Below are 19,646 nucleotides of genomic sequence, written 5' to 3'. Positions count from 1 at the left end.
TGTCGGGCTCTTGCCAAGTTACGGACGGTCAGCTTTGAGTGAGCTTAGGGTCGTTGCCCCAGGAGCCAGGGATGTGCACCTTCTTAGGGCTGTCCTTCATCTCAGTGTTCGGCCCGGAAGGCTGGTGGGGTAGAAAGGCTGCCTGCCCTTTCTACATCCTCTGCAGGCCAAGGCCAGCAAACCGGAGTAAGGGAGCTACTGCCATCCATGTCGTCCTCTTGGAATTCGGGCACGTGCCTGCACATATGTGCCTGTCATTCCGGGACTCTTGGGCCATTGCTCATTAGTTGAGTTCACACAGCTGCCTCTCCAGAAAGATGACATTCTAATTATAATTGTTTGTGAATCAATGAAGAATTAGTGGAATTTTTTTCCTACATCAGCAGATGCAAGTATGCAGACTTCTCTCTGTTCTCTCGCCCTGTTTGTAGAGAAGAGGGAGCGTGGACGCACGTCTTTCAGGACTCTGGTCTGACTCTGTGCAGCCTGCTGACGAGCTGCCTCTCCCGTCCTCCCACTGCCTGCTCTCTCCTCGGCACGCTGTCTGTCTGCCCTCTCTCTGTCCTAGCCTGTCCGTACTCACCAACGAGGTAGCTGGTCTTCGCTGTCCGTGAGATCACATTCAGCTCCTAAGTTGTGGTAACAGGAGCATACGAACGTTCTTTCTTCCTCCAGTCCTCGACTCTAGAGATCTTGCTCCTCTGTTTCCCCAAGAACGGGCGCCGGCTGTCACAGGCTGGGCCGTGTAGCTTCCAGCCGTACTGTGTGTGCCGTTGGCTGTATTTTTCTTTTTTTAATTAGCATTTCCGAAGTAATACATACTCACTGTAGAACATTGACAAGATGCAAAGAAACAAAAACAAGAAAATAAGGGCTGTTTTGGGGTGCCTGAGTGGCTCAGTGGGTTAAGCCTCTGCCTTTGGCTTGGGTCATCATCTCGGGGTCCTGGGATTGAGCCCCGCATTGGGTTCCCCGCTCAGCCGGAGGCCTGCTTCTCCCTCTCCCACTCCCCCGGCTTGTGTTCCTTCTCTGTCAAATAAATAAAATCTTTAAAAAAAAAAAGAAGAAGAAGAAAAACCCTTGCTCTAGGGAGGATATTAAATACTAACTCTGTTGTTACTGTCTACGTTGTGATTCCTGCGTGTGGCGTTTTGAGTGTAGAGAGGCTTTGGTGCTCGCTTCGGCAGCACATATACTAAAATTGAGTGTAGAGAGGCTTTGCAGGCTGATTTAGGGACACATTGTCTATTCACACCCCTTGCTGCCACCTCCGTAACTTCAGCAACTGGAACCGCCCCCCTCCCCTACACAAGTAGGTCCTATCCAGATGCCCGTCAACGGGAGAGTGGATAAGGAAAGGGAGTTTTGTCCCTGCATTGGAATACAACTCAGCAAGGAAAAGGAACGGCACGCTCATGCACACACAAACATGGAGCGTCACGCTGAGCAGGAGGAGGAACGGAATCGTGACACGGAAGTAGGCTGCGGAGGCTGGGGAAGTGAGGAGGGGCTGGTAACGGGTACAGTTTCTTCTGTCAGGGATGCAAAGTCATAAAAGCAGTGCTGGTGTGGCTCAGCCCCGTGAGCAGACAAAAAAACTATCGGATTGTCCCCCGTCAGTGGCTGGAGTTTAGGCACGGGAACTAGATTCATACGGCTGTTCAGAACAGATGGGCGCCGAAGAGTACATACTGCAGTGGTCCCGTTTAAGTCGAGTTCTAGGCAAAAGTATTCTAAGAAATAGTGAAATTGGGACACCTGGGTGGCTCAGTGGGTTAAGTCTCTGTCTTCGGCTCCGGTCATGATCTCAGGGTCCTGGGATCGAGCCCCGCATCGGGCTCTCTGCTCAGCAGAGACCCTGGTTCCCCCACCTCTCTGCCTGCTGGCGGCCCTACTTGTGATCTCTCTGTCAAATAAATAAATAAAATCTTTAAAAAAAAAAAAAAAAGAAAGAAAGAAATAGTGAAATAACATTGGGGCAGGGGCAGCTGGACTGGAGACAGTGGCAGAAATGCTCAGGATTTGTGATCATCAGAACCCGTCACACTGGGGGAAACTGCATTCTAATTGGGAAAAAAAGTAGGCCCCTGATCTTTTTTCTTTTGTTTTCTATTAAAATATTTTCTCCTGGGCGCTGGGGTGGCTCAGTGGGTTAAGCCTCTGCCTTCAGCTCAGGTCATGATCTCGGGGTCCTGAGATCGAGCCCCGCATTGGGCTCTCCACTCAGCAGGGAGCCTGCTTCCCGCTCTCTCTCTGCCTGCCTCTCTACCTACTTGTGATCTCTTTCCCTCTGTCACATAAATAAATAAAATCTTTAAAAATATATTTTTTTTTCCTAAGTCACGTCTCTGCTGGATGATACGCTGTTAACTTTCTGTCCCTCAACAAAGATGCCAGCCGGTCATCCCCCTACACCAGCTACCACCCACGCCCAGCGGTGGCTCACTTTGGGAAACCACCTTCCTGGTGCCAGAGGTTTGCTCCTCAGCACAGGCAATGTCCTGCATGTTACAGAATGCAGTGATTTTTAGGAACTAAAAAGGAGCTCTCCCCCACCACAAACTGACTGGGAATTGGTTCCACTGCGATTTAATTTGTGTATTGAACTTAGTCATTCTGAGACCCTGGGGTTTGTCATTTCCCTCTTCCAAGAGGAAGTGCCATTATGCGTTTGAAACTTCTCAGCATGCTCTGAAGGTATTTTTGGAGGGTAGGGGACATTTTGGGAAGTCGTGCAGCTTACCTAAGTCAAATAGTACTTGTATTTCTAGTATGCGGAAAATGTGTAGGCACAGAAAGAGACTAGGCGGCGGAGGACACACCAGTGACCTACCTTGTGGGGGAAACCAAGCAGCAAGGAGCTTTCTTAGCGCCTCATGACTTCTCTCTTGTGCGGGGTTTAGGAGCTGGTCAGACTTACCATCGAGAAGCAGGGGCATCCGTCTCCAACCAGCCCAGTGAAACCCAGTTCCCCAGCCTGCAAACCCGATGGGTGAGTTCTGACTAAGCCCTCCAGTCACTGGGAGAGAGTGGGGGCCAGAGTAGGCAGGCTGTTTGAGGCCTGTACTCCTTTCTCGGCGACCTTGGGGTGGGTACCCGTATTACTTCAAAGTGTGCAAAGCTGACGCGCACTTTGAATTGTTGCCTGATCTCAAGGCTTACAGTCCACGTGACTCGGGATACCATGCGGTGTCACGTGACCCACGCCCGTGCTTTTCTGGAGGAGCTTCCTTTCCTTGCTGGAACGGACTTGGCAGGGTTGGATTTGGGGGATTTGGCTTGAGAGCATTTAGCTTTGTCAGGAAGGTAAACTGAGGGCCATGTGGACAGTTTTAAGGCCTTGCAACAGGTTCTAGCATAAGTGCCTAGAAAAAATATAAAAGATCAGTTTGGAACATGTGGAGAGCCTTTAGGTCACGTAGTCTGAGGTTTCCTCCTACAGACAAGGAAACTGAGATGGGTCAGGGGACTTGGCCAGGCTCCTGCTGTGTGTGTTGGTGATCAAACCAGACTCGAAACCCCGTCTCTGCCATGGAGCTCCAGGCACAGTGTCCAGGGCTCCTGGTCCTCGGCCCAGTGGCCCGCATTGTTTCCATGCCCTGGTCCCCTTCTGCCCCTCCCAGGACCTGTGTGTGCTCCGTAACCTTCTGTAATCCCAGGTGCTTCTCATTCTCCAGCCAGTCCGAGCTCCCCCTGACAGATCGAGAGATGGAGATCCTAAACAAGACAACCGGCCTTCCCAGTCGACCGAGCTCTCCCAGACTCTACGGTGAGGAGGTCGCACCCCCCAAGCCCCCGTTACCTGGCATTCGGGTGGTTGATAACAGGTAATTTTTATATTTCTGGCACCCTCTGGACCTAGCATAATCCGATGAAAGGATGTAGAAGTGAAGGTGGTGCCATGAGGGTGAGAACTTGGAACCAGCCCTCGCTCCTTAGAAGCCTTGGAATCTTGATCTTCCTTGGGAAGGCGTCTGTGGAGGACGTGAGCCTGGCCGCAGAGCCTTCTCTTGCCACATGCTCCAAGAACTCCCAGTGGAGTGCCTTTTAGCCTTAGTACAACTTACGATGGAAGGAAAAGAAAGGATTTTTCTGATTTTAGGGTTTTGGCATTGATAGGTTTATTTTGGCAGCGGTGGAGTGGGACAGGAGCTGAAAGTGTGAGAAGTAGACGGGAAGTGTCTGATAATGAAAGATCCCCACATTCTGCATCCTCACATCTTCGTGAGGAGCTGTCGTTTGGGTTATCCGGTTTGATTGGATCTCTTGATCTGTTTCAGTCCTCCACCGGCACTGCCGCCGAAGAAAAGACAGTCCGCTCCATCCCCAACCCGAGTGGCTGTCGTTGCCCCCATGAGTCGAGCCACCAGCGGCTCCAGTTTGCCTGTTGGAATTAATAGGCAGGTAATGTAGCCCCGTCTGGCAAGGCAGAGGAAGGCTTTGGGTTTGGGAGCCCTGATCATGCTGGTCTTCGGCCCCTGGCAATGAGAGGATGGTTCCTCTCTCGGCAGGACTACAGGACCTTGTTGAGGTTCCCTCGTCGGGGAGGGGGCGGGGTGGAGAGGCTGGAGCTAGGAGTGTCTCCTGAGGACATCTGAGCCTGGCCCCGGGGTGCTTGCTTGCCACACAGACCCAGCAGTCAGCAAGGCTCCTTTCTCGGAAGTCACAGGCCTGGCTTTTTACTGCTTACATCAAAGATGGGCCGTTCCATCCGGTTTCAGAGTGTGGCAGTCTCCTCTAACTAAACGTGCTGACCCCTCTCCCCTGGGCCCTGCCACCGTTTCTCAGAAGTGACTTGCGCTTGTCTTTCTTTCTCCACACGAGGATTTTGACGTGGACTGTTACACACAGAGGAGACTCTCAGGAGGCAGCCACTCGTATGGCGGGGAGTCGCCCCGCCTGTCCCCCTGCAGCAGCATAGGCAAGCTCAGCAAGTCGGACGAGCAGCTGTCCTCTCTGGACAGGGACAGCGGCCAGTGCTCCCGGAACACAAGCTGTGAAACACTAGGTGAGCACCGGGCATCCTGGTCACGCCTCCTGTCTCATCGTTCCTTGATGGCTGCTTTGGGGTCACACAGGGAGGTCAGGCAGTGGTCATACAGCCCTGGCCAGCTCAGTCAGAGTCTGCTTCCTCGTCTGCAGAGTGAGGCCTACCGACATCCACCTCTCTCAAGGAGGTGGGGCGTTGAGTGAAATAACCGTGTGCATCGACGGAGGAGATGCTCAGGTGGTAGGAGATGCTCAGGTGGTAGCTGTCATTATGGTCGATCTGCAGTGTGCAGTCTCCTTCCCTTCGCCCACATGGGAGTCACCTGTGCTCAGAGCTATGGGTGGTGAAGGGGATGGTGAAGGGGAGAGCCCCTAACGACTTCGGATGGAGGGCAAAGGCAAGCGAGCAGCGCGTGCTGACCTCCTGGTGGTGTGGGCGGGGGTGGGGGGGCAGGATATCAGGGAGGGGGCAGAGGCAAGTCCAAAAGGCAGCTGGGCAGGAGGTGTCAGGAGCATTAAGCTGTTTGTGTCCCGTGAGCTCGATGTTCCGCTTGGAGAGTTTATCTTAGAGATCTGTGGCAGGATTTCTATCCAAGGACGTTAATGCCAGCATCATTGGGAGGAGTGGTAGACCAGAAACTCAGTGGCAGGAAAGCAGAGGAGTTGTACGTGTGTGTGGTGGGATAGCATGGGAGTCTGAGAAATCAGTCACGATACACTGATCAACGGACAAATTCCAAGACCACCCACATGGTATTTTCTCAGTTGGGTTTTTTAAAAAAGGAATCCTAGGGGGAAAAAAGACTTTTAAGGAAATACATTAAAATGTAAACAGATTATAGTTAAATTATGGGATTGTGGGTGATTTTTTTTTTTCTATTTTGGCCACATTTTCTACAGTGGTCATGCATTTTTTTTTTCTTTTTTTAAATAAGAAATTCAAAAAATACAGGAAGATACAAAGAACAGGGTAGCAAACAGCCATTCTCCCGCTTGCTTTTATGTGTTCAAGCAGGGAGAAGAATGAGGAATATAAAATACAGGGTAGAGATGAGACAGAAATCGTGTTTGTGTCGCGCACGAGTGAATGGGATCGCTGCTTTCTGTGGGGTCTTGCAGCTGACAGTCATGTTTTTCCTGCTGTGAATGCAGATCACTATGATCCAGACTACGAGTTCCTTCAGCAAGACCTCTCTAACGCAGACCAGATACCTCAGCAAGTGGCCTGTAACCTTAGCCCATTGCCGGAGTCCTTGGGAGAGTCTGGGTCTCCGTTTCCTGGCCATCCTTTCCAGTTGCCTCCAGCACCTCCGGAGGGGCCGTCGGCCGCGGGACAGCAGATGGACATGCCGCCCGCCCTCCCGGAGAAGAAGCGCAGGAGTGCAGCCTCTCAGACCACGGACAGTTCTGGCTGCCGAGTGTCCTACGAGCGGCACCCCTCCCAGTATGACAACATCTCCGAGGACGACCTGCCGAACCCAGCCTCGGTCCCGTCCGTCCCCTTCACGCCCTTTGCTGCTATTCTCCCCTTTCAGCAAGGAGGGTCCTCAGCCTCTGTCGAATTTGTGGGTGATTTCACTGTTCCTGAGTCAACAGGTGACCCGGAAAAACCGCCTCCTCTACCAGAGAAGAAAAACAAACACAGTAAGCTTTCGTCGAGCTGTTGTCTGGAAGCACACTCTGTGACCTAAAATGCGGGTGCGTTTGATCTGAGCATGTAAGCGTGAGGCCAGAATCAAACGAGCAGCCTCATAATTTCATAAAAGATGGGGCCAGCGGTATGTGGACACTTCTGGGAGCCTTGTTTTGTCGGTCCTGGTGATGGTTTGTAGAGCTTGTTAAGCCGACCTCTCTTACGGCTTCTCTCAGCTCTCAGGCTGCCAAAGAGCCCGGAGTGTCTGGCCTGAACACCCAACGACAGAGAAGTGAGTGAGGGTCGTAGCTTCAGGACAGTATCATTACGGCAACATCTGGCTAAGGCAGGATGGACATATGAATTGAGTTAGAGCTCACCGCGCCCACAGAGGGGTTTCCAAGGAGCCCTGAGAGTGTGCAGGGTTGTCGTTCAGAGAGGTCCCTGGTGTACCCCGCCCCCACCCCGTCCCCTGCCCGCCTTCTGTTTGCAGACAGGGACTGTCACAGAATGAGAACCTGAGGCTGCTTGGTCGGAGCTGCTGAGGACGTTTCTTAGACTGCGTATTTGTAATTATGCTGTTACCAGAGTCCAGGGGTGGAGCTGAAATTTTAGATGTTTGTAGTTGGAATATTTTCCGACTGTCACTTTGCCATCAAATTCCCAAGTAGAGATTGTTTTCCTGCTGGCGTCCAGCTCTCTCTGCCCCGCCCCGTCCCCCATTCCACTGACCCACTGCTCCATCTGTCTGGCGGACTGGCTGTCACCATTTGGAGGTTTGTGTGGTCACCTGGGCCACACAGCCCCGGGCTCCCTGGCCTCAGCTGAAGCGCCCAGCAGAGAACGTCCACCAACTAGGAACTAACTCTCCTTTCCAAATTCCCAAGTGAGAGCATCTGATTGGCCCCAGCTGGCATGGGGTCCACCCTCGAAGAAGGGGAGAGTGGTTAATGCAGCAGGGATGGCCCTGAGGGTGGCTGGGTGGGCCTTGTCTCCCAGCTCCTTGCTAGGTGTCGCCCAGGCTGTGTCCTGGCCTAGGGTGGTCTCGTCCCCCAGCTGGAGGGAGAGCTGGCTCTGGAGGGCTGATGAGGTCATTCCCATCTGCCATTCACTTGTGAGAAACAGGTTGCTACTAGTGGGGACCGCCAGCGGCAGCGCCGGGGATATTCCCCTCAGTCTCTCCCTCCGCACTGGCAAGTGTCTGGAGAGCTGTTGGCCTTTCCCCTCGACCCCCCTCACCTTGACTCAAGTAGTGTGTCGCTCTGGGCTCATACCCTTTCCTCTCCCTGGAATCCTCTCAACCCAGAACACAGGGTGCGACTGATCCATGCACACTGCAGCAGGTGCCTGGTGTGGCCTGGCCGTGGAGCCAGGGGCCTCACCTTCTCGGTTTTTAGAGCAGGTGTGGGCCATGGCCCTTATGTGGGGCTGCAGAGAGGAGGAGGAAGGGAGGCAGCCGCTATTCCCTTTCCAACAGCCTCAAGTCTCCAGTGGCTAAAAATATTTTCTATTTAGACGTCTATTTTTAGGCTTTATCTCTTCCATCACTGTCTGTAGCACTTGTGTCTGAAAACCTTGAAAAACTACTAAGAGCTTAAGGTGTGGCACGCCCTGGGCTAAAGCTTCACACACCATCGTGTTTAGTCTTCACTGGCTTCAGGCAGTGATACTGGCATGGTTTATAGAAGAAACCAGAGTGCAAAGGAACTGAGCCTTGCTGGCGACAGCTGGCAGGGGGGTGGCAGATCTGGGTTTCGGAGCAGGCCTGCGTTTTCCCAGCACACTGAGGAGGAAGGGATCCACCCTCCTTTGTGGAGACCGTATGGGAGACCGTATGCTGCTGTCCAGGCAGCAGGAGGTCTTTTTTTGGGCCCCATGAAAGGACCCCCAAACTTGAGGCCTTGAGGTCCACTCTTCACTCCCCGTGGGGACCCTTGCGGAGTTCCTTCTTTGACCTGGTGGAAAACTTGCAAAGTCGCTTTGTGGGAAAGGAGGGAGAGAATCATCATCTCTTGTGTTTGGGTAACGCTGGACAAAGCTCATATGTACACAGTCCTGATATCATAGTGTCCTTCTCCTTTGGGTTGCACTGATGTCCTGAGGGTCCTCTTGCTGAGGGCAGCCCTCCGAGCCCGTTGTGCCTGACGAGCTTCCTGATCACTGCCCACAGTCCTCGGTGCCAGCTGGAGCGCCAGCCTGCCGAGTATGCCCAGTGACACCCGCTGCTCTCTTCTCGGAGCTCCCGTGCTGCCTTTGAAACGGACCCGGTCTTCCTTATTTCTCGAAGGTCGTGAACCTCACTACTGTCTCTGTGCTTGGTGAGCAGGTCCCAGCAGGCGCTTAGACATCCGGAAGGTCAGTTCTTACTGAAACTTCCTGTTTTAGTCAGGCGAAGCTGCTTGTGTTCAGTCTTTTTAGGGAGCACTCGGTGGGCATTTGGGATCCCCTTCTAAGGCTCACACCTTCCTCTAGAACCTCGTGGTGTCGGTCGTGCAGTGAGCCAGAAGAGCATCACGAGGCTCAAGGGGGTGGTGAGCTACACTTGCCTTCAGGCAGCGGTGCCCTCCTGGGCGAGACCACCTTTTCCTACCTGCCAGTTAGGGCCAAGCTCTGCTCTGCGCTCGCTGGAGTGAAGACATTCTTATTGATTGTTTGAAATAAAGGAGATGATTTTGTACCCCTCCTCCAGTGAAGGGCACCAGAAAGACACCACAGAGAAAGGTGTTCCTTGTCTACCTTGACCCCAGTTGAGGGTCTCCAGTTAAGCCCCCAGCCTCAGGCCATGTGAAAATACAGAACGGAGTTGTGCAGAATTGCACTGGACACTTTTCCTGGGTATCCAGCAGGTGCTGCTTCCCAGCACTTGCGATGTGACCCAGGAGAACAGCACCCGGCTCTGGGTGTACCTTCGACCGCTGCCATTCCTGTGCCTGCCCATACACGCACCTAAGTTCCTTTGCTTCCAAACCTGGGACCCTTTGTCTTCCCAGCTCCCTTCGTCACTAGCTCCCTCCTAGTGTGTGTGCCGCAGCCCTGCAAATGAACTGATCAGCCTTCGTTCCTCACTCACAAATCAAGCGGTTATAACCATGTTTTCCCTGCAAACATGGACACGTTCGTGCTTATAGGGAGTTCCCTCACTCTCGGGAGCTCCCTCCACCTCCAAGAGAACGGGAGGGCGGTACTGCACTTCAGGCCAGCCTTGACCTGGACTTCGCCGTGGGGAGCATCAAATGTGGGTTCCAGTCCCACAGAGAGAGGGGGATTAGAGAAGGCCTGCTCCCACCCAGCCTCCCAGCTTCATAAGGGGGCCAAAGGACCGGACACGGTCAACTCCGAGCTGTCACTTGCCCTGAACCTGTAGAGCGTGTAGAAGGGCCTGGCTCTGGAGTTGGGGCTCCCATCGCTAACCCCAGGTGGGAGTGAAGTACCCTGATGCCCCCATGCAAGGGCTGAGGGCTCCGCGCCTGCCTCGGGACAGGGTGCCTGCGAGGCGGGGTCCTTGAGATGTTTTGCCTCCTCAGGCGGTCGAGGCCCCTGATGGCGTGTGTGGCTGGGTTCCCTGGCCGTGAGAGTGCCCGGCTGAGTCAGGGAGCCTGCTCCTGGGCAGCCTTGAAGCTACGGGCAGAGCTACCCCAGGGGAGCAGGAGGGTGGCCAGGGCCAGGCTTTCTGAAGGAGGTTTAGGAAGGAGATGGTGCACGTGTTTTCCTCGCTGTCTGTGCCTCCCACCAGGATGTTCTGTAGCCTCTGGGCTGGAAGGGAGAGTGGGATTTAGTGGCTGTTACTTTATGTTTACCCGATGGGGGCTTCACAAGACCCACCCAGGGCCATCGCCTGGTTTAGCAAGTCACATGGTGGGGATGGATGAGGTGTGTTTCGTTCACTCATTCATTCTAGAGTTGTCTGTGGACCCTGCCGTGTGTCGGGCACCAGTGGCGCAGCGGCAGACACGGGCCGGCCCTGTCCTCCGGTAGCTTCAACTCTCCAGGGACAGGCAGTAAATCCTGTTTTATCTGCTTTGAACATGTACCCTGAATCACATCAACCTCACCACCTCCAGCCACACCACAGTCTGTCACCTAAACAACCGCATGGCCCCAGAGTTGTTTTCTCAAGACAAAGCAGCTTCAGGCCAGCCTGGAGGGGAACCCTTCATAGGTTCCCACCGGTATGGCAGCAGGTCGGCCTCCTTGCCCTGTTCCCACAGCCTCTCCTGACCCTCCCAAGTGATTGCCTCACTCCCTCCAGCCTCCCCTTTCTGGCTGTGCTCTGCTTTCTGGACCCCTGGCCCGGCCTTTGCCATTGCCCAGCCTGTAGCCTCGGTGTGGAAGGCCTCAGGTAGCTTATCCGTGTTCTGGAGAAGCCCCCAGCACCGAACCACTTCACTCTCTGTCCTCAGCGTACACACCTGGTCTGTTTTCTGTCTCCTGGGAGGGTGTGAGCCTCACACGGACAGAAGACTTGCTTGCTGGCCCCTGTCTGGTCCCAGCCCCTGGGCTGGTGCCCAGCACGTAGGTGCCCAGTAAAATCACATACATGGGACAGTCCCACAGGTGGCTCATGACTATGGGAAGGGCTAAGAGGATGGCATGGAGAGACAAGGAGGGGCTGCTGGGCGGGCGGTTGGTGTGGAGGCTCTGGGAAGCCAAGCCACAGGCAGGGGAGAACCTGCTTGCAGGACACATGCACCCACCCCTGAGTATTCCCAAGAGGGGAGGAAGACACGCATCTGGGGTCAGAGGAGTGGGAAGTGGTGCCTAGCCTCGGGTGTGACCACAGGGTGCCAGGAAACCCCAGGGCTTTTCGGGGAGTGTGGGGGGTCCCCCATATGCTCTTTAAAAAATAGACTACTTTTTAAAGCGGTTAAAGACAGTTTTTTTAGAGTGGTTTTAGGTTCAGGGCACCACTGAGTGGAAAGTACAGAGAGTTCCCGCAGGTCCTGGCCTCCCCCATTGTCACCTCTCCACCACAGTGCTGTGTGTGAGTCACCCAGCCTGCACAGATGGGTCCCTATCGGCCAGAGCCACAGCCTGCGTGGGTCTCACCCTTGCTGTGTGGCAGTGGGTTTTGGTTGGGCAGCATGGTGGTGCCAGGCAGTGGGGGCGGGGTGCTCTGTGGGCCTGGCCATAGCTTGGCCGTGCAGGGAGGGGCCCTCTTGGGGTGGGGGGGGTTCAGCCGTGTGCCCTGCAGCCGCCCCGGTAACGCCGGGCCGCCCCACCCCCGTGTACCCCGCAGTGCTGGCCTACATGCAGCTGCTGGAGGACTACTCGGAGCCGCAACCGTCCATGTTCTACCAGACGCCGCAGAACGAGCACATCTACCAGCAGAAGAACAAGCTCCTCATGGAGGTGTACGGCTTCAACGACTCGTTCAGCACCGAGGCCCCGCAGGAGCTGGCGCCGCCCCCCGCCCTGCCCCCCAAGCAGCGGCAGCTGGTAAGCCGCCCTCCGCCGCAGGACCGCGCGGCTTCCTCCGCCGGGCTCCCCCGACACCCCACCCTGGGGGTGGCGGCGCCTTTCTCTCCCGGAGCAGCCCCGCGCAGCTGGGCCTGGCTGGTGCTCAGAACGTCTGCTTTCTCTGCTGACAGTCTCTTGTATTTTCCCTCTCTTCTCTGGCTCCAATATAGACCTCCCAGAAAGGAGGGACTCAATCAGGGCACAGGGCCTGGTCTGTGTAGGCCCATCTGTGGACTTGATTTACATAATGGCCCAACTACGCGGAGTGACTGACACCCCACCCTGGCCAGGGATGGCCCCGTGGAAACAAGCTCTATTGAAGCACGATGGCCTTACACAGAGCCGTTCTGTGTTCCCGGCGTGGCACCCTAGCTCCTCTGAAAAACCCCCTGTGCGAGGAGCCCCTGTAGGTAACGAAGCCCAAGTCAGCACAGAGGGCGAGCTGTCCGGCCGGGAGCGAGCCGGCGGGCAGGCGGGCAGATCACGGGTGCCTGCCGCGTCCCTCCGGATCCCTGTCCCTATGGCTCCCAGTTTACCAACCAGGGGGACCATGGTCAGATTAGGTAGAGTCCGAGCAACTCACTGGGAAGAGTGCAAAGGGATTCTTGACCCGTTCAGAGCTGCACGTGCTGTTACGCTCATCGGCTGGGCCAGCCTGGTAGTGTTCCCACCTCAGAGGGGCCTGGCCATCTTTTGTCCTTCGTGAGAGGACACAGAGGGGCTGGCCTGCCTTTTCTGACCCTGGGTTACTCCTCGAGCCCCTGCTCCGCCCCAGGGGCCCCTGAGCTTTCCCGCATTTGGTGAGCTCGGGCTGACCAGGCAGAGCCCCGGGACTAGCTGTGTCTCACGACTGGCACTCGGGCCTCAGGTCTTCACCCACCCTATGAACACCTGAATATGCCCCAGTGTGAATCTACGTGGCAGTGAAAATGTTTCAGAAAACCATCTTTACCATGGAAATAGAAACGCCTGCCCCAGGGACCCCTGACCTAAAATGTATGGTTGAACAGTCGAATTGGATCTCGTTGAGATCTGAAACATCTCAGCTCCTCCTGCCGGTGTCCACAGGTGCCCATCAGTCATCCTTGGACGTCTTCTCCGCACCATGGAGCCCCCGGGCTTCACACAGACACCTAGGGAGCACTCGGAGTCGGAGCCTGAGTGGGGGAGCCCGCTGAGCCCTCCCCGTGCTGCAGGGCGGTAGCGAGGGGCCCAGGAGCGGGGCCAACGCCCTTCTGAGCGCCCTCTGTGTCCACACTGCGGCTTGTTTGGCTTCATGTGGTGCCCCCCACAGCCTCTGTCACCCCACCCCACCCGTTAAGTCCGCTGAGGCTGAGGGAGCCAGAGGGACTTCACTGGAGCCCACCTGCCACGGGAAGTAGAAGATGGGGACCGAGCCCAGCTCTGGCTGCAGCCCGGCGCAGCTCATGATGTGGCCTGTGCCTGCTGTGTGGCTGCCCTCTCGCAGATACAGATGCAGGAAGGCTTGTGCTCCATTTCACCAGCAAAAATAGTAGTTCTCGTTGTGCCCGCTGGCCTGGTACAGTGCGGCAGGCCTGGCTTTGAGCGCTTTACACACAGACGGGCCTAGACAGTTGTCCCCATTTTATAGATGCAGAGCCTGAGGCACACAGAGCTTTAAATAATGCTGGAGTCCAAACAGGTTCCCAAATGGTGAGACCCAGGTTCAAAGCCAGGCAACCTGGCTCCAGCAGCACCCTCTGTGGAAGCAGGAATAACTCCAGGGTCTGCTCCCCAGGGGAGGATCATGAGGCCCCAAGTCAGCGCTGGAGCTGGATCCCGAGCCCCCTTGGCCTCCTTCCACATTGCCACCACTTCCAGTGAACACAACTTGTAGGAAAGTTAGCTTTTTAAATCCCTCATGAGGAGGTAAAGGAGGGCACCCTCTCATCCAGGTAGACTTGGGCAGGCATCTTGGATTCCTCTGTTGAACCAAGAAGCCATCCCTCTCCAGAATGTCCAAGCAGAATTAGGTAGCAGCCTATGAGCCTTCGTGTGTACCTGCCTGACCGTTCTCTGCTTTTCTCCCTCCTTCCCTGTCTTCTTTCTCGTCCCTTCTGTCCAGCAGGCCTCCTATGCTGCTTCTTCCTTCTCCTCTGTCTCCTACTGTGTCCAGCAAACTAAAGTGGCCTTCACCCCCGAGGACAGCAGTGCCACTCAGGGCATCAGTGTGTCCGTCTCTAACTCCTTTCTCAGCCGGCACGGCACCTTGCCTGTGCCCTCGGTGAGTCGCTTCCTGCTGCTCTTTGCTTGGAAACGTGAGTGTGAGCTTTCATTTGTCGCCTTTGCCTCCTGACTTGTGTACTGCTGCCCAGCCCTGACTCTGTCCTCTTGCAGACCCTGCATTAGACGGGAAGGGGCATGCGCAGTTGGTCCTCTGTGGCCCGAGGGACTGTGTGAAGTGGTGGGGTGGGCAGGGTGGGGGCGGGGACCGGGAAACGTTAGTGGGTCGCTCTCAGCATCACCACTCAGGTGTTAGCTGGCAGAAATACTTTGGCCTTTTTGCCCTGGTCTCCCGTTGGGCTGTGGGTCAGCCCTGTAAGTGTTCTGTATTTAAAGAGAAGTCCTCCCATTGGAAGCAAGGCCAGGGAGAGCAGGCCTTACCAGGGCAGGACAGAGTTTGAGTCTGAGTCTACAGGCCTTGCCGGTTAACCCCTGCTGTGTAGTAAAGCACTCCACAACTCAATGGCTTACAATGGCAGTAACTGTTTGTCAGCGCTTCGGACGCAGGCTGGTAGGGTGATGGACGGCCGGTCTGATTCTGGCTGTCCTCACCGACGTCTCTGGGACCTCCGCTGGGACTGCGGGCCACTGTGGCTGTGCTCCTCCGGACCCGCCAGCCTCCGTGAGGCCAGCCCGGGCTTGCTGTGGCCTCAGGAACGGATGGGAGCATGCAGGGGTCTTTGGGCCTAGGCGCAGAGCCGGCTCACTGTCTGTCACTTCCTGGCATTCTCGCTTGAATCACAAGGCTGATCTGGGATTCCAGGAGTAGGGAACTGCGCTCTGCCACTCGCCGGGAGCTACTGCCCAGTCACCTTGCCGAGGGACATGGCTACGGGAGGGGAACGGGTGCTGCTGTTTCTGTAAAGTTTCTTTCCAAAACATAGCAGGCACTAACCCTTAGAGAGGCAAGTACTGGTCTGTTACCTTCTGTGTCTGTCCAGACACCCGAATGGCCACCGTTCTTCCTTCAGTTTGTTGAGATGAGACTGAGCAGCCCAGGAAGCGCTTGGCTGAGGCCGTGTTTGGGTTCTGCTTGAGATCGGCTTTGCCGTTGGGTAGTTTGTTTATGCCTCCTGCCTCCGTTTCGTTCCTTTGAGATCACACGTGTCTCTTACTTGGTGATTGTGGGGCTTGAGTAAAATCACACAGGAGAGTTTCATTATTACAGCTCTTGCTCTCAGAGTTCTGGGTTCTAGGCTCGGCTCCGTCCTCGTTCCGCACGTGACAGCTTGGACATGGGGCTTCATCTGCCTGGACTTCCTTTTCAGAACTCTGCAGCCTGGTGACTCACAGAGACCTAGCCAAGCTCGGGCTCCCCGGTGTGGTCTTGTCTGGTTTCTGTCTTTGGGAACCATCCATCTGTGGCCCACGTTAAGACAGTCCTGCCTGCAGTGAGGAATGCACTGTTCCTTTGGGTGCTAGAGCTTAACTTTTTAGAGCCCTGAGCAACTGTGCACTTGCCGTAGAAAGGCTAAACGCCCGTTCCTCCGCACTCCTGGCCCTACCCTGGCACACAGACACCCTCTGTTTCCTTAGCAGGCATTTCTGGCAAGCTCCTTTCACAAATCCTGCAAAACTTGGCCTTTACACAATCCAGCTCTTGACTGTTTTTCCCACTCTGCGGACAGAAAGTAAGTGTGAGTTATCCTAAGAAAGCATATACAATGTCCCTGTTGAACAGTTTGGGGTTGGAGGGCTGTTCATGGCCAGAACTGTTTGCTACAGAGTTGATGAAAGCCGGAGGGCGTTTCGGTGATGTTGGGGCTTGAGTGTGTCATGGTTTTCCTCCCTTGGGACGCAGGGGTGAGTCAAGGCACCTTGCACTGGGAAGACTGCATCCTCCGTCCCAACGCCACGGTGCAGCCCAGGGGAGTGAGCTACTGAAGGGCTTTCTTTCTTTCTTTTTTTTTTTTTTTAAGATTTTATTTATTTATTTGAGAGAGAGAGAGGATGAGAAAGAGCGTATGAGAGGAGAGAGGTGAGAGGGAGACGCAGACTCCTTGCCAAGCAGGGAGCCCGATGTGGGACTTGATCCCGGGACTCCAGGATCATGACCTGTGTCAAAGGCAGTTGCTTAACCGACTGAGCCACCCAGGCGGAAGGGGCTTTATTTCTTAAAAGGAAAGTCCCCCAGCCCCCAGAGCTATTAGTAATGGCCTGAATGTTTGGGACATTTGACATCTGATGTGCTGACACCCCAGAGAAGGGGTTTAGTGCCATGCCAGCATATTCTTCGTGTGTTCTCTGCTTGCATTCTGAGATGAGCCCTGGATGGAGGGCTTTGGGTTCTCAGAGGGGCCCTGTATTCCTGAATCTCATCGTTCTGTTGTTCCGGGGCCTATGTCATCCTTCCAATTGGGAATATAGCTGTTGTCAGATGTGATGACGCCTCACCCTCTCAGCGACCTGTTACTTCTGCTGGGGAAGATTCTAACCATTGAATACCTCCTGGGAACCCTGGGGCTCAGTCAGCCAAGTGTCCGACTCTTGATTTCAGCTTAGGTCATGATCTCAGGGTCGTTGGATCGAGACTGGCTTTGGGCTCTGTGCTGAGTGTGGTACCTGCTTAAGATATTCTCTCTCTCTCTGTCTGCCCCTCCACCCACTCATGCGTGCGGTCACACTACCTCTTAAAAAAAAAAGAAAACAAAACAAAACCTCTTGAATTAGAGCAGGAAAGCTGCATTGACCAAGCTTAATTGAAGTAGGGGCTAAAAAAGTGTCTTGTTCCATCATCCCGGTGTTCCAGGATGAGTTGTACAGCAAGCACAGGGACTCCCCCCGTGCAGGTCGTGCAGCAGGAAGGATCCTGAGGCAGTGTGTGAGTAAGGCCAGGAGAGTCACAGGTTGTCCGTGGGAACACCCTGGGCTACAGAGCCAGGACAAGGTCAGGCAGAGCTCTGCAGGGGAGGTGGCTATGGCCTGAAGGACAGTTAGGATTTCAGGTAGGTAAGGGGTAAAAGTCTGGGAGAACAAGTCCAAGATGTTCCACACAAAAAGACCTACCTGGAGGATGGGAGCCAGAAAGCCTAATGTGCATTCTGGAAGGGGGCCTCAGGGGTGAGTGCTCAGGGATCAAGGTTATGGGGGAACTGGCTGAAGGGTGGTGCCCGTCGTCAGCTCTTCCATGTGTCCTCAGGGTCAGCACTCCTTAACTGAAACAGACCGCTTCCCCAGCCGCTCCCTCCTGTGCACGGCCCTTGAGGGTCAGGCTGGGGGTGCCCCCTGCCCAGCATCTTCCACTGCGTCTGCTCTGCTTTGCTGTCTTGTCCCACGGAAATGTTCACTTGCAGTCCGTGGACTATCTGTCCTGCCCGGCTCATGCTGCATCCTAGGAAAGTGGAGCATCTGTGCAGACAGGCGTCCACACCCAACGTGCGGTCTCTGCGCCATTACGCCCTGTTTAGTAGAGAAAAGTGTTTAGGGAAACTAGGACTGAGTGAGAGCAGGAAAGATGTGGAGAGCCATGAGCAGCCTCCGAGAGGCCCAGGGAGGCCAGGCCCCTGTTCCTGGTCTGATCCCATTGGGCCTTGACCACGTGCCTGCCCCTAGGGGGCGCTGGGAGGTGCTTCAGTGATGGGACTTCCTGCAGACGGCTCTCTGACATGTCCCAAGGGTCCTTCCTTTCTGTCCCCAGACTCTCTTGGTCAGTGCTACCCCCGGAGCTGCCCCCTGCATTCTCCCCGCAGCCCTACCATGTTGGCTGCCTGCCTTCTGCCTCCACTCTAGGTCCGGTCACTCGGGTGTCAGCCCTTTCCCTCCGCACTGAATTCCCATGTGCTCTCTCCTTTCCTTGGCCCTTCTCTGGCTCGCATTGGCTCTGCTTCTGAATCCTGGTCTTGTGAATCTAAAAAGAATCTTAAAAGTTGGATGGGGTCTACGTTCACTTTACTTGACCAAGGTAGTGAGAATCTCTCCTGGGGGCCTGAGTGACTCAGTCGGTGAAGCATCTGGGGCTTTAGCTCAGGTCCTGATCCCAGAGCCCTGGGATCGACCCCGGTTCAGGCTTTCTACTCAGTGGGGAGTGTGCTTCTCCCGCTCTCCCCTTCTGCCCCTCTCCACCTCTGTCTCTCTCTCAAATAAAATATTTTTTAAAAAGTTAAAAAGAGGGGCGCCTGGGTGGCTCAGTGGGTTAAGCTGCTGCCTTCGGCTCGGGTCATGATCTCAGGGTCCTGGGATGGAGTTCCGCGTCGGGCTCTCTGCTCAGCAGGGAGCCTGCTTCCCCCCACCCCTCTCTCTCCGTCTGCCTCTCTGCCTACTTGTGATCTTTCTCTGTCAAATAAATAAATAAAATCTTTAAAAAAAAAAAAAAAGGTAAAAAGAGACTAAGAAAATCTCTCAGTAACCATTAAGGTTGCCAGTGCTGTTCAGGTATTGAAGTGTTGCTGTCAGAAAAATCACCTTCCTCCGTCCCCAGACTGTCTTCTGGTGCATCTTTCTTTGGCTGACGGCCAGGTGCAGGTTTGTACTGTCACCGAGAGGTCTGTTCGGGTGCTATGAATCTGTGGAAATACCCTTTACCATCGTGGTCTCCAGAATGATTCTGAATAAGGAAAGCCACCAGAAGACCCAGGTTTTGTGAAGCTTGAACAGGATCCACAGCGACGGTCATTTGTTTAAAAACAAAAAAAGCTCTTCAGGGTCAGAAAGTCCAAGTGTGTATCATTTTGAGGAGATCAGTTATAAAGGGCGGTGGCGGGTGGGGTTCTCTAGAGCTGCCGGTGTTCCGTTCTGAGCAGATGGTGACTCTGTAGGTGTGGAACCAGGTTTCCGGACGGCAGCACGCATGCTGTCACCAGAGCGCCCGTTCGCAGGCGGTATCTCTGCCGTGCCGTCCCCTGCAGTGCTGCAGCGAGGGCCCACTCCCTCAGACCCGGAGTAGCTCCTGAAGGCCCGCTGCTGCATCTGTCCCTCGCAGTGACTAGCAGCTGCCGCGGAGACTGCTGTGGGCGGAAACACTGGTGTAACGGCCACACGGGGAGGGAAAGAGTGGAGAGACCGTGGGACAGGGCAAGGGGAAGAGAACCACCCGGAAAGAAGCAGACAGAGACTGCAGGCTCGGCTTGCTTGGCACAACACCCTGTGTGTCTTCTGGAAGAAAGAAGCCCCCGCCTTCCTCGCCTCTGTCCCTTGCTTCCTCCTGAGGTTACCTTATCTTTATGGCTCCCTGCCCTGCTTGGAGCTCACTCTCTCGGAGAAAGGAGAGCAAGGGACAGCACTTGCCCAGGGAGGGGGACTATTTCTCCAAGCTCCAGCTCTCCCCAGGGAGGGACTTTGTTCCATCAGCCTTCTGGACAGTCGACCCCGGGGAGAGAGAGAGCCA

At 55.0% G+C, this 19,646-nt stretch overlaps 1 protein-coding gene across 21 annotated transcripts in view; it reads left to right on the top strand.

Annotated features, from left to right (window-relative positions):
• Positions 1 to 19,646, top strand: part of RAPGEF1 (Rap guanine nucleotide exchange factor 1) — a 136,327-nt gene that overhangs the window by 86,865 nt on the left and 29,816 nt on the right. For 11 of the 21 annotated variants that reach the window (XM_047701265.1, XM_047701257.1, XM_047701255.1 and 8 more), the window contains 7 exons: positions 2,904 to 2,992; positions 3,678 to 3,827; positions 4,281 to 4,404; positions 4,825 to 5,008; positions 6,142 to 6,633; positions 11,859 to 12,058; positions 14,166 to 14,324. In XM_047701265.1, coding sequence (XP_047557221.1) covers positions 2,904 to 2,992; positions 3,678 to 3,827; positions 4,281 to 4,404; positions 4,825 to 5,008; positions 6,142 to 6,633; positions 11,859 to 12,058; positions 14,166 to 14,324 — 1,398 coding nt within the window. The remainder of the gene's footprint in view (positions 1 to 2,903; positions 2,993 to 3,677; positions 3,828 to 4,280; positions 4,405 to 4,824; positions 5,009 to 6,141; positions 6,634 to 11,858; positions 12,059 to 14,165; positions 14,325 to 19,646) is intronic. The other 10 variants (XM_047701258.1, XM_047701250.1, XM_047701252.1 and 7 more) reach the window with 2 other exon arrangements.

Source organism: Lutra lutra, chromosome 13 (genome assembly GCF_902655055.1).
Source record: "Lutra lutra chromosome 13, mLutLut1.2, whole genome shotgun sequence".
NCBI classification, from domain to species: domain Eukaryota; kingdom Metazoa; phylum Chordata; class Mammalia; order Carnivora; family Mustelidae; genus Lutra; species Lutra lutra.
This window is presented reverse-complemented; position numbering and strand designations above follow the sequence as displayed.